The sequence below is a fragment of the Pituophis catenifer genome, unplaced genomic scaffold (genome assembly GCF_029215685.1).
Source record: "Pituophis catenifer annectens isolate HBS135680 unplaced genomic scaffold, rPitCat1.0.hap2 SCAF_4, whole genome shotgun sequence".
NCBI classification, from domain to species: Eukaryota; Metazoa; Chordata; class Lepidosauria; order Squamata; family Colubridae; genus Pituophis; species Pituophis catenifer.
In genome coordinates, this window is record NW_027256884.1 from 100,676,128 (window position 1) to 100,690,781 (window position 14,654).

General features: G+C 38.9%; 1 protein-coding gene across 1 annotated transcript; it reads left to right on the forward strand.

The window, feature by feature from the left end:
* The first annotated feature begins 286 nt into the window (after window positions 1-286).
* ILDR1 (immunoglobulin like domain containing receptor 1) lies at window positions 287-14,178 on the forward strand. Its single transcript, XM_070943811.1, has 8 exons — window positions 287-353; window positions 3,328-3,498; window positions 6,817-6,966; window positions 7,898-8,017; window positions 9,775-9,921; window positions 11,609-11,713; window positions 12,410-13,227; window positions 14,137-14,178. Exons 1-8 carry the CDS (start codon window positions 296-298, stop codon window positions 14,176-14,178), a joined length of 1,611 nt encoding a protein of 536 aa, XP_070799912.1. The 5' UTR covers window positions 287-295.
* The last annotated feature ends 476 nt before the right edge of the window (window positions 14,179-14,654 follow it).

The following is a 14,654-nucleotide window of genomic DNA, read 5'->3' on the forward strand; positions in this document are numbered from 1 at the left end:
AAGCTTCAAGGAAGGAGGGACCCTTAGGGCGAGCGCGGCACCTGCAGGCATTCGCCGCGGAGTGCACCTACAGGGAATGGGAAAGTGCCTCAGCAACAGGTGCTGGAGAAGCCTTGAACGGAGGAAGTGGGTGCTTGCTTGCTTGCGCTGGGCCGCTCCCCCCCCCACCCCCCGGGAGAAAGGTTCGAGGTTCCCTTCCTCGGCTGCAGAAAAACAAGAAAATTCGTGGAATTAGCTTTTAGGGAAGGGCGGGCTGAGGTTTACCTAGAAACTCCGGGCAGTGGGAGGAGACGCCATGGCCTGGATCTGGCAGTGGCAATTTCAAGCGCTTTTTATCGGCCTCACCTCGACAGGTGAGTCGACAAGAGGGGAGAGAAGTTGATAGCTAAACAAAACGGACTCATCTCGATCTTTTCTCTTGCTTTCAGTTATTAAATTGAGAAAAAAAAACCCTTACTTTTTTTATTTTTATTTTTATTATTCGTATTTCTATGCCGCCCATACTCCGAGGACTCCTTACCTGGTTCTTCCCCGCTTGTCTTTTTTTTTTTTAACCAATTTCCTCATCAGACAGCCTGGAGGCTGAACAATTGATCAACCCTATTCAGATATTTCTCAACTGTTTTAAATTATTTAAACTGCTTGAAAGAACGGAATGTTTGCTGATGTAAAAATCGCACTTTGGGGGCTGGAGGAGGTTTGGCTAGGAACTAGAGATCTGGTTAATGTCACCTCCCTATATTCCAGTTGTAAACTTGCCTGTATGTAGAGATTTGTACATAGATACTATAGAAGTTTTGTCTAAGTGAAAATTGTTAGAAATTCATATATAGTAATTTTTCTTTAGATGAAAATTGTAAGTTAACTGAATGCATAACTTTGGATTCACAGAAATACAGTATGTGTGCAGTTTTTTTTGTTTGTTTGTTTGTTTTAACTATTATTGCTCCTGGGTGAAACTTTTCTCTTGAGGACAATACAGTAATTTGAGATGAATTCCAGGTTTTCACCAATAGTGAAATAACTAAAGTCACATACCCTCCTAATGTACATGCATCACTTTTATATTTCCTTTTTCTCACAAATTCTTGCTTACACATCATATTTGCAAACACAGCATGCAAAGGAGTTTGTATAAAACATAATTTAAAAGTTTGGTGGTGGCTAATATGATTAGAATATGTTTCAAGGTATGTGCTTTGCCAAGTGGTAGGAAAACAAAATATGTCGGTTCCAAAGATTATGTACTTTCTTCCATACTGAGAGAGGAATATCAAGAGAATGGAAGAGCTTTAAAAATGATTTCTTTCTGACCATTATCTTAGAGCACTGACCGCAGAGGACTAACAACTACAATTTTTTTTCAGAGTTGCTACAGAGATCTTTTGAGGTGTCATTTCCTCAATAGTGTCTTATAATATCACCAAGCCCAAGCTGTTGTGATATAAAATTTATGTTTGTTGATAATTTGTTACCATAGCACTGGTTAAATGATACAGTAAATTCTATAAAGCACTAAATAAAATTAGTCTATGGATGGATTTCCATCTCGGCCTAAAGAGAGTGTCACTATATTCTGTTCTTCTGTTCAATTCTTTATGGAATTGACTTCTCGGATCATATATGGAGGCCTGAGGACCTTCAGATGTTATACAATTATGTCTTCCAATAGCGGTAGTTTCAATAGAGAAGAATGCAGGTAGATCAACAGTGTCTAGAAAGGGAATGTGTTCTATTTAATTACTGTTTTTCAAATCATGTTCCAGTCTACAATAATAATATACAGAGCTCTCTTCATAATGGTTATTTTTTTTAAGCCCCACCTTGAAAAATATTTTTCCCCAATTCATTAAAACTTCTCTGGAGGTATAATACTTAGATTATTTGCTGTCCAAATGTAATAGATTCAATAATGTGAAAAGACTAGGCTATTGAGGTATGCAGATGTTCCAGTTCAACAGCTGTAATAGCCACTCCATTGGAAAAGAGCAGTGTAGTCCGCAAACTCTATGGGATAGAGGAAGCATTCTACATAACTGAGAAACTGCTTTAATATCTCTCCTATAGAATTACTTTAAGTTCTGTCTGGAATTCAAAGGAACAAAACTGCTGAAATAAAATGAAATGTTCTTCTAGTCCCTGTAGTCAGTACTATTTGAGTTATTCTACATAAGGCAGCATATATTTATATTACGTTATCACAAGTACTGTGATAGCTTTCATACTGGAATATTTATTTTATGTTATCTTGTAAACCTATGTGATAGAGAGTTCACTGGATTATAGCTAAGATAATAGGTATTTCTAATATAACACTATAAGTATTAATAATTTATTTTACTTGAAAAAATTATAAAACCACCCAATTCATACTTTATGACTCGGGGCAGTTTGGATCAATACTTTTAAGATATTGCAAGTTTAAAGCATTCCCTTTTCAGTTTGCCCCTAGAATGATACATATTACACCTCTATTCTGCATGCATTGGTTATGAATTTGCTTTGGGATCTAATTCAAGCTGCTAATTTTGACCTTTAAAGGTGCTAGTTTTGACCTTCATGGCATAGGTTATTTGAGGGACTGCCTCTGCCTGAACACATCTGCCTGCCCCATCAGGTCTGGCAGAAAAGGCATGTTGCAAGTACCATCTTTTAGCAAATCACATTTGGTGATCTCAGGAGGCAGACCTTCTCTGCTGTGGTGCCCACCTTATGGTATCTCCCCCTCCCCAAATAAGCTTAGCTCCTTCCCTTTCAACGTTCTACAAGTTTCAAGACCTGGCTATGTTATCAGGCTTGGGGGGGGGAGGGAGGGTCCCAAGAAGATTTTGCAATTACTCTCCTTATGCATTTGCAGTGTTGCAAAAAATCTGTAGAGGGAGATCAAGTGGTGATTTCAAAAATGCAACAGCTATTCCATGTTGCTGTTAATTTTTTTTGTGGGTAATGTTGTAAGAGATGACCAGGCTGAGCCTGAGGGTGGGGTCAAATGCATCATCAGTCTGGAGTGAAAAAGATCTATGTCCAACCCAGCTTGAAGCCCTTTGTCTCTTGCATAGCACCAATTTGGCGTCATCACTAGTAGATCAGATTCTTGCGTATAGGTAGAGTGAAATAAATTTGTAGTACTTTTGAACCCTATGCTGGTTCCTGATTTCTTGAACCTGATAAATATTTGGAAACAAAATTGAAACTTCTTTTTTTGCAGACACTAAAACTGACTTCACTTCTACTTTCTCTTCTTCACATCTCTTTCCTAGTCTGGAACTATGATATTCAAATAATATCCCAGAATACAATGTGATGTTTGTGTTTGTACCTGTATAGGTTGTTTCTCTGTTCTCGTGACAGTGCCGGATACTGAGAGATATACAACTTTATTTGCGTCTGTGACCCTCCGATGTGATTATAGTACTTCAGCACCACTGCAGGATGTAGTTGTTACTTGGCGCTATAAATCTTTTTGCAAAGATCCCATTCTTGATTACTATACTATTGGTGAGTACTTCTGCTAAGGATCAGCCAAGGATTACTATCTAGCATGATATAAGGAAGGAAATAGATTTTGTTTTCCATGCCTAAAATCCCCAATTAGTTCCCCTGGAATATACCATGGCTGATGCATCAACAAACTGCTCAAAGAAAAAGATCTGAGCTCAAAAATGAGGATGGGACATTAAAAAGAAAAGACAGAATTTGAAATGACTATATAGAATCAGCCATTTACTAGGCTGCTTAATTGGATATGATATGACTGGGATGGCGAACCTATGGCACGCGTGCCACAGGTGGCACACAGAGCCATATCAGTGGGCACACGAGCATTGCCCTAGCTCAGCTCCAGCGCGCATGCGTGCACCGACCAGCTGATTTTCCGGCCTTCCGGGCCCACCGGAAGTCAGGAAACAGGCTATTTTCCGGCCTCTGGGGATGGGTGGGTGGGTGTGGAAGACCCATTTTTTGCTCTCCCCAGGCACCAGAGGCTTTCTAGGAAAGGCTTTCTAGCCTTCCCCCCCCCCAGGCCTTCTGGAGGCTGGAAACGGTCTGTTTCCCGACTTCCGGTCCCACCCCCCAAGAAAGCCTCTGGAGCCTGGGGAGGGCAAAAAACGGGCCTACCGGGCTCACCATGCCAGCGTGCCAAAAGTGGGGGAGCGTGGGGGAGTCGCACGCGCATGCACGGGGCACATTAAATTATGGATGTAGGCATGTGCGTGCACGACCCCCCGTGCTCCCCCCACTTTTGGCTCATGACGGCAAAAAGGTTAGCCATCACTGTGATATGATAAAACATGCATGACAAATTAGATGCAACATTTCAAAGAAATAGCCCCAATTCGGCGGTGGGAAGAATGGTAGAACACATCTATAAAATGTACTCCATGCTATTGTTTGAGAGAGAAGTTGTATAAAATTTTTACAAGTAGTATTCAACTTTGTCAATAATTGACAAAACATAGTGAAACAGAAGAAAGTGTCTACTGTATGTGATGGATATGTAGAAAATCCCTTAACTACAGGTAGTCCTTGACTTACAAAGTTCATTTAGTGATTGTTTGAAATTACAACAGCACTGAAAAAAGTGATTTATGACTGTTTTTCACAGTTATGACCTTTGCAGCATCCCCATGATCATGTGATCAAAATTCAGTTGCTTGACAACTGGTTCATATTTATGACCATTGCTGTATCCCAAGGTAATGTGATCAACTTTTGCTATCTTCTTGCAAGCAAAATCAGCGGGGAAGCCAGATTCGCTTAACTATATTATTAAGAACTGCAGAGATTCAGTTAACAACTGTGGCAAGAAAGATTGTAAAATGGGACAAAACTCACTTAACAAATGTCTCAACAACAGAAATTTTGGGCTCAATTGTCATAAGTCGAGGACTTATCTGTATTGGAAAAAAAAATCTCTCATTCAGAGAATTTGTAGTTTTTAAAAACTACATTTTTATTAAGCATAATCACCGAAAATGTCAATAAAAAATAACTGATTTATTAAGATACATTGCTTACAGCTGTAAGGATAAATTTTGGACAACACTGGAAGAAAAACAGTACAATTGGGAACTTAATTTTGGGGAATATGCAACAATGATGAAATTAACATTAAATATACATAACAAATGTTTAACTAAATTTAAGCAAGAATAAATTCCATATATTATGCTGCATGGTAAATACATTTAGAGTATAGTTTCTAATATCAAGAGTTACTGTAAATCAGCTGAAATACAAAGAGGAAGGTCAGAAATTAACTATTTACATATATTATTTTAAGGGTGGTTTACTCTTTTTTAACATTTATATACAACACAATGAAAAATTTGGTATTGAGCACAAAAAAGTATACTTGATGATAGTTTTTATATCATAAAAATAATGTAATACACCCTGCTTGTATTCTTTATTAATTGAACAGTTTTATAACTTCAGTAATTATCTCTTTATTCATAGATGATTTTTTTTAAAAAAAAAAACATTTTATTTTGAATAAAATAATAAGCAGAGAGTACCATTGATGCACGTTTTAAAACGGGGAAATGAATATATATTTGTTTATACTGTATTATTGCTAAATAAAGTTTTAGCTGTTAAACAAATAGCCACTTCCCTGGATTGTGGTTCAGAAGTCCACCTTTTGTGTCTAGTGAGGTTTTGGTAATACAAGGCAGATTGCTTGTCTCCAGAATGAGATTTTGAATGAGGGGAAAGCTTTATTATAAGCCAACCTGACATGAGGCAGCAGCACCTAAAGCCACGGCTGCCAAGAATCTAATGACTGTTCTTTGAAGTTGAGAATAGGGGGGTAAAAGATAGAAGCATACAAGACACCAAGAGTGACTTCCTTCTGAACAGTCTATCCACCCCTCCTCCCTGTCACCCACTGTATCTGGGTCTGCTTTCCATATCCAGAATGCTACTCCCCATCCTCAGCAAATCACTCCCCTCCAAACTCTGCCAATTCACATACAAGATAAAAGATCCCATCTCTATCCAAAATTTCCAAGTCAGAGTTAGGAGAACTATACGAGTAATGGATTAAATTAAAATGAAACTCATTGTTTATTATTACTTAGAATTGTAATGGTCATTGTTTAAAAAGCCTACTAGGTCCATCATTTTCCATTCCCATTTATTGACAGATCCCAAGAGCTTGGCCTTTATTCAGTTATTAGTATGGTTGACATAACATACTGTCCTATATAATGTATTTGCTTGCTTGCCGTTTGATATGCTCTGTTAACCCATCAATTGTTTGTATAGTAAGACATGCTTCAAATGTATGGCTTATATGACATAAGAGACTTATTCTGTTTCAGGTTTGCCAGCTCTTGTTCCATTTTTGCCTACCAATGAGTGTGGCACACCACTTGTTTACATCTCCTTATTTCAGTTGTCTTCTGACTTTTTTGCACCAATGGGATATGATTAGGATTACCAACCATTTGTTATCTGTTTTCTTTAAAAACAGCAACAAGGATATTGCGCCAACTGCTTAATTCGGCAATGAGCAAAAATGTTTTGGAAGTGAGATATTTTTTGGAAGTGAGATTTTAATGCTAGTGTGGTCAGAAAAGGCGGAAGTGATAGTTTTTTGACTTTCTAAATCTGTTGTAAATATTAGAACTTGCTGCAAACCTAAAAATCAAAATTAAAGAACCCCTAAAGAACATAAAGAACTTCTTCAAGAAGTTTTGATACTTAATATAATCCTATTTTTTCTACTGCATTCACTATTAAAGGAAATTATACAAAAGTGCAAGAAGAAATTGGTTCCCAAATAGTATAAATAATTTGATATTTTATTTACAGCCTACCAGGCAAGCCTAGATCTTGGCCAGGATCCTTCCAATGACTGCAATGACAACCAACGGGAAGTACGCATTGTTGCTCAGAAAAGAGGTCAGAATGAACCAATACTGGGTGTTGATTACAGGCAGCGAAAGATCACAATTCAGAATAGTAAGTGATATTTGGATATGTTAGCAGCCTCAAAAATCCCTTTCAATATAGTCTAATAAGTTATTATTATGTAGTACAGTATGCTTTTGATCCTCCTTCTTTCTAATGCTTTATGCAATCCTCATTCAATTCTGTCATCATTCCATGATATATACTAGTGTTGGCAAACCTTTTCGGCACCAAGTGCCGAAACAGGAGTGTGTGTGCACACGCACACCGGAAACCAGAAGAGCAACTGCCTGGTGTGCATGCGCGCGCCGGGAAGATCATCTTCCAGTTTCTAGCGCGTCCATGCTCACCGGCCACCTAGTCTTCCGGTTTCTGGCGTGCATGCACCCGCGAAGACCAGCTGGCTGGTACACATGTGCACGTTGGAAACCAGAATATCATCTTCCCAGTGTGTGTATGCACACATCGGACAGCTGTTCTTCCAGTTTCCGGCACACCCGTACATGTGAAGACCAGCAGGCCAGCGCGCCAGAACCCGGAAGAGCAACGGGCAACAGCTCGCATGTCCGGAGAGATGGCTCTGCGTGCCACTTCTGGCACACGTGCCATAGATTCACCATCACGGATATATATGGTAGCAACCTTTGAATTTCTAATTTGATGGGCACCAGATTAAAATAAGAATTTTAAATGATTGTTACCAGTAAGAATTTACCAGATCAGTATTTATGCAGCTTAGAATTCTTCAGCACTATTTTATGTCCATTGTACAATAAATTTTATTTAGGATTCTTTATCTGCATTAATGCAAATTAGCAGAGGGTAATATAAGCCTCCAATTACACTGGTGCCTGAGCACTGCTCAGGATTACAATTGTTGACTTTTTATAGTTGAAAATAATTATTTTGTTATTCAGAAATTTAGGTCATTATCTGAAACCAACATTGGTGGGGCTTCATTATGTTGTTTTCCATTTTATAGGAGCAGATCTTGTAATTAATGAGGTGATGTGGTGGGACCATGGAGTCTATTATTGTACCGTTGAAGCTCCAGGAGACACAACTGGTGATCCAGACAAAGAAATCAAGCTCATTGTTTTGAGTATGTAGCATCATTTTTTGGGGGGGGAGGGGCAAATTTTAGGATAATTTTTTCTCTTTTGGTGCCAACCATGGTGTTTTTTAGTAAATAAAGGAAATAACACAAGAATTGTACATGATCCTCAAGATGCATGCTATTAAGTTCAGCTAGAAATTCCTGATGAATACAGTTGGATTGCAGCATTCGATTAACTATGGATATGTGAATTAACTATGGATATGTTTTTTTTAAAAGTCATATCTCATCCCTATGGGTGGTATGTGTCTTCTTCATTGTTAGGTTCTCTATCAGAGGCCTGGGAATTTGAGGGTTCTTAGTTGTTCTTAGCACTCTACTCTTTTGGACAAACAGCTCTGGTGTAGTTTCTGGGATCTATTCAAGCCATTCTCCCAGCCTAGGAGTCACAGCTCCAAGTGTTCCTTGCACCACTGAGATCACTTTGGCGTTTAGGTTCCACATCCTCTCTATTTGCTCCTTCAGGTCTTGTACTTCTTCAGCTTCTCATACTCCTTTCTGATGTTGCTGTCACTTGGCACTGCTGCATATATCACCACTGTTGTCCTCTAGTCCTTGCCTATCATCATAATGTCTGATTAATTGGTTGGTACCAAGGTTGGTACTGACCAATATTTCAAAGGATCCTGTGGACCAATACTCCACAGGATCTTAACCCACAACTTTCTGTGGAATCTCATATCTGGAGTTGGGATATTCTAGCCCATAAATGTGCAGATGTTCCTACATATAATACCAACTACTTGGTTATGCCATTCAGTGTATGTTGTTCCTGTCTGCATCTTACACCCTGGTACTGTGTGTTGGACTGTCTCCAGGTCTGTTTCTGTATCTTAGGTCCTATGTAGTGTGGAAGACCCTAGCTTCTACAGAATCTGAAGCTTAGTGCCTGTTTTGAGTTGCTATGATCAATGCCATCTTTTAGTCCAGCCATTGGTAGGATTTCCTGATGTCAGTCATCTCAGCTATCTGTCAGTGATACATCCCACGCCATGGCACTTCCTCTGCTTGATCTTCCTTCCCATGTCTGCTACTACTACAGGCATTTTCTCAGCAGCTTATCTTTGGGTGCTATCTTACTGATGTATTCCTGGATGTTCAGGGTCTGTTGTTACATTAAGTTTTAATATTGTCTTACTTGCCTGGGCTTAGCTCATGTGGTATTAACTGCTACTGCATTCTTTCAAGATCATCTATGTGATTCCTACATCTGTCCATGATTTCAACATTTGTTTTAGTGGATTAATGCAAATGTATATTGCTGTTTGGATACTTTGGAACAATATCGTCTGGCTCTTCTATGAGCATTACTTATAACAAGGCATTACAATAGAAAATATAATGACAGGGCTGAATTATCTAATTAATCCTGGAAGGAAATGTTTTAAAATCATATTAGTTGCAGTAAATTATCATAATAAATAATGGTTCAGGATATTTTCATGGAACAGGTGAACACCTTCAAATTTGGTTTATCAAACTAGCTAATTTTAATAAGACTAAACTGTGTATAATTGAAGAAGAAAGGAATCGATTTCATTCTTTTCCTTACAACCACACTGAAAGATGTGGATGAACTGAGATTTGAATCATTCTGTCTGAATGTAAGCACTTGATATGAAAAATAACATCAGGAAAAATTGGGAACATTTTCTCTCAGACTGCGAGATGAGGTACCTAAGAATGGAGAAAGCAATGAATATTGAATAATTATTTGGGGGGGGGGCTTTTACTTGATGCAGATTGGCTTACAGTACTCTTCATCATCCTTGGTGCCCTCCTCCTCTTCATGGTAATTGGAATATGCTGGTGTCAGTGCTGCCCACAGCATTGCTGCTGCCATGTGCGCTGTGCCTGCTGCCCAACTCGTTGCTGCTGCAATGAAAAAGGTAATCCAGAATCCTTAGAAAAATAATGCATAAAAGAGGTGTATGAAATGTATGTCGCTTCCATATGTACTTCAGTGACTTCAGGAAGTCGGAACCAAAAGAAATCATGGCAAGAAGGTACATTTTTCCAGATTTAATCCCTCAATATTTCATTTGTTCAGTTGTTTTCTATTTTAAAAAATATTTAGAACACACTTTATGTGTATATAAAAAAAGTATCCCATATAAAAAATACAGTAACAGTAAACTTCATATAATTAAAGTTGACCCACTGCAGAAAAGACTTTAATTTCTGTGCCTACCAGTCTAATTCAGGTAGCAATATGAGGAGGACCTTTGCAGATTTTAAAGTATAGACAAGTAGCATGAAGGGAATTTTAATATCTCAATCCCTATGTCTTGCAACCATGTTTTGTTTGCCATTCCCTTTCTCTACATATTTATGCCATTTGTAGATTTAATCAGAGCTTTTGTCTGCTGTGAGGCAGCTTTTTGAAATAATGGTCTGCTTTTTTAAAAAAACTTGCTTGGGGATGAATGTTTGTAGTATTAGCATAGAAGAAATGCAGCAGAGCTTGCAAATGGTGTGGACACTAAGGACCTCAGAAAAAATGGTTGCCAAGGCCTCAGAAGTTCTGTAAGACTTCCTTCAATCCTTAAGTATATAGAACAGCTTTTTTTCAGCCTTTCTATTTTGGAGGAATCCTTGAAATAATGTTCAGGCCTCAGAAAACATCGAAATAAAAGTTGCAAAAAACTGAAAAACTTCACAGTAGAATTCACTTCTACACAATCCATGTTTTACACTGTTTGCAATGACAACAAAGTGGAATGCCAGTGGCTGAATTGCAATACATAAAAATCCTCACCACTGGAGGCACTAGCATTTGTGTAACAAAGTTTGGAAAATGATTTTTTTGGGGGGGAGGTTCATAGTTTCTCATGGGACCCCCACCAACATGTCATAGAACCATCTACTGTATTTTCTGCAGTTCCTATCATATAATTGAGGTCTAACCATAATTGCTTTGTTCCTTTAATTAGATAGATTCCCCTGAAAAGGAATGTAAGAGGCTTTGGCTGGAATGCAAAAGTTGAAAGACCTGTCACTTTCATATTGATAAAGTGAACATGTATCTTAAATATATCTTAAATTGACAGGTAATCCTTGACTTACACAAGTCAGTTGAGCCCAAAATTTTCATTGCTAAGCAAGACAGTTAAGTGAATTGCATCTCATTTTATGACCTTTTTTCCACAGTTGCTAAGCAAATCACTGCAGTTGTTAAGCAAATCTGGCTTCCCCCTTTAACTTTGTTTGTCGGAAGCCAGCTGGAAAGGTTACAAATGGTGATCACGTGACTCCAGGACAGTGCAACTGTCATAAAAACATGCCAGTTGCCAAGCAGCCGAATTTTGATCATGTGACCATGGGGATGGTACAATGGTTTTAAGCGTGAAAGCCACTTATAAGTCACTTCTTTCAGTGCCATTGTAACTTCAAATGGTTATTAAACAAATGGCTGTAAGTCAAGGACCACCTGTACTTTAAAACAAGTGAGGATGAAGCTGATAATTATTATTGTAACTCTGCAAAATACAAAGCTATTCAACCAACTTGACTGTTCTGTGAGGAGTATTTAAATTCATAAATGAACAATATCAATTTTATTTTTCAATTCTCTAGTCCTGGAACGGCACCACTTCGTGAAACAAGCTAAACAACTTCTTCCGTGGATGACACACCACTCCCAGTCATCTTCATACCAATTAAACCCACTTTTGCAGAGAGGTAGGAGCCCCAAGGGATGCTGTCCCTTTGTTGAAGCATTTGGTTTTTCACTTGATTTAGAGTGTTTCCTCTATGAAATTATAATGCTTCTTTTCCCAGAGGCACAAGAGTACAATGATGGAAAATCTATGGGCGGTTAAAGGATGTTTTTTTTATCATTTGAAGCTATTTGTTCATGAAGATCAGATAATATTAAATGTTCAGTTTACTCTCTGGGACAGATTATAGTGTATCTACTGTCCTGAGTATTGGCTTTCTTTTCTGTCTATTAAATTTCTAACTTTAATGAATATTACACTTGAATATATTACACTTGAATATAACCAGAAAATATCCTGCCATTGGCTTTTTGCACCCCAATACTGCGGTGTTATGTACAATTTTTAGAAACTTTTATCCCTTTGAGACTTGGGGATAGACATGATTAAGTAGCACAATGCTGAATCAATTGAGAGAAGCTATCCTTTTCAGCTTGTGTTACAAAAGTGCCTTGTATTGCAGAGATCCTTTGCGCTCTGTGCAAAAGTAACTTTTTAAGTGTGCTGTACTCAGAAGTATGCCATCTATCAAAACAGCAGAAGCATGATTTGATCATTAAGATATTTATATCTTGCTTTTCTATCCAAAGGCGCGCTCTGTAGCTAGAAATTAATTTAAACATTTTATATTACATTTTTTATCATTTATGTTCTTTAGACGTATCTCTCCAAAGCAGCCAACCATTAATGCCTCCATTTGCCCAAGTGCCCTCTAGCAACAAGATCTTGGATCATCTTGAATCCGAGATCAGGAACCTTAATCTGTCTCAGCCTGTACTACCTTCACATCACATTGGAAGCAGTCAGCATCCTAGCATTCTCTCTTCTCTGGGCTCAGAGATTGTGGAACGCAGAGTAATCCAGTTGCCTCCTATCATTGAGCGTATCCCGTCCTCTCAGAGGTCTAGCAGTTCCTCACGACCAGGGAGGTTTACACATATTCCAAGACCTCGGAGCAACACAAATGAAAACCACAGGGAGGAGAGGAGATGGCGTCGTCGTTCATCTTTGGATGATGATTCTCCGTCCAGCTATGATCAGGAACTATGGGATAGGCATAGAAACAAAACTGAATCACAAAGATATGGCAGCCATCATGGTAGATACCGGAGTTCTGCAACAGATGTAGTACCCACCTCGCGAGGCAGAAATAGTTCTGATTCCCATCTTGAGACAAGAAGAGGGTATTCTGGACAGCAACACTCCGAGAGAAAAAATCAACAATCACAGCAACGAACGTATCAACGTGACAATAACTTTGCTCACCAGGATCGACGACGGCCTCGCAGCTATTCTCCACCATCCTCCGGGGAGTCATGGACTTCCTCTGGAGAACAGGACTATTCCCGGAAAAACAATAGGCCTCAACGTCAGCATCGTTCCCCAGACTGGCAGTACGAAAAACCACCTAGTTATTGTTCCGTTGAAGTTACCCCAACCAAGAACAAGAAACTCAAAAAGTCGACAGAACAGTCGGTAAATTATGATATCATGGCTTTTATGATTACTTGAATTATTCTATCCTGAAACATACATGCTGGTCTGTAACAGAGACAGGAAATAGAGAATGGGATGGAGGGTGATGCTTCATAGGGGAGATGCGGCCACTAAGAGGGCAAAACTACAGGGTCCAATAAGGTGGTGGTGTTTGACAGTAGGGATTCAGGACATGTCCTCTACTAGATCTGGTGGGGCAAATAGAAACAATGAAAGAAAGGTGGTACCTCAAATAGCCTGGCCCTCTGCCATGTAGCAAGGGATATAGTGGCTCAGTGGCTAAGATGCTGAGCTTGTCGATCGAAAGGTCGGCAGTTCAGCAGTTGAATCCCTAGTGCCGCGTAACAGGGTAAGCTCCCGTTACTTGTTCCAGCTTCTGCCAACCTAGCAGTTCGAAAGCATGTAAAAAATGCAAGTAGAAAAATAGGGACCACCTTTGGTGGGAAGGTATGAGCGTTCTGTGCACCTTTGGCATTTAGACATGCCGGCCACATGACCATGGAGATGTTTTCAGACAGCGCTGGCTCTTCGGCTTTGAAACGGAGATGAGCACCGCCCCCTAGAGTCGGGAATGACTAGCACAAATGTGCGAGGGGAACCTTTACCTTTTATGCCATGTAGGGCTTTATAAGTAATAAAGTAAAGCTCTATAATGCGTTCCACCCAAATCAAAGAGAAGCTCTTCACTGCTGTCAGCTTCTTTACACACTCAAAATTCAGTAACTATTAAATAGCATCAAAACGCTAAGGATTGGATGGCTTCAAATCATGCAAGTGTAAAATGTAGTTTAAATTAATCATCCCAAAATGATGAAGTGCATTATAAATGGCTGCTGACCTGTCATCTTTCCTGGCCTCTTACTAATGGAAGGTTTTTTTTTCTTCTAGGAAAAAGGCAGCTCTCGCAGTGGGATGAGTGTCGTCATTTAGCCTCTTTACTCCGCTACTGTATAAAATGAGATTTTGATGGCTGCCTGAACAGCAGATTTTCATTCTGGCTTTTAATATTATTCACTAAGTACAGCAGTCAGTAACAGGTTTATTTCTCCATCACCACCAGACTGCACTTTCTTGTATTAAAAGTTTTTAATTGTTTTTGCACTTTGAAAATTGCAGTAATATTTTTTTATTTTACAAAACAAATACTGAAACATTACGTAGATGATTTCCTTGCCTGGATCTTGAGGTCTTACCTGGATCTTAATACTCTTATTAAGAATACAAAGCTGCAACGCAGAGTAATCCAGTTGCCTCCTTAATTGTTCATTAATTGGTGGGGTAGTTTCGGTTACTCCAAAAGATAATGCTTTTAATCTTGGGTAATGAACTACAGAATTCAGTCTTGCTTAGTACACATATTGTGTACTAGGATATTTTTTAAAAAATTGAGTCAGGAAGATTTCTAG

Bases quoted from the DNA above. Each gene is read 5' to 3' on its own strand.
- ILDR1 (XM_070943811.1), top strand. From the start codon at position 296: ATGGCCTGGATCTGGCAGTGGCAATTTCAAGCGCTTTTTATCGGCCTC. The intron at 354-3,327 runs GTGAGTCGACAA...GTACCTGTATAG, and splicing joins TATCGGCCTCACCTCGACAG to GTTGTTTCTCTGTTCTCGTG. The intron at 9,922-11,608 runs GTAATCCAGAAT...TCAATTCTCTAG, and splicing joins TTGCTGCTGCAATGAAAAAG to TCCTGGAACGGCACCACTTC.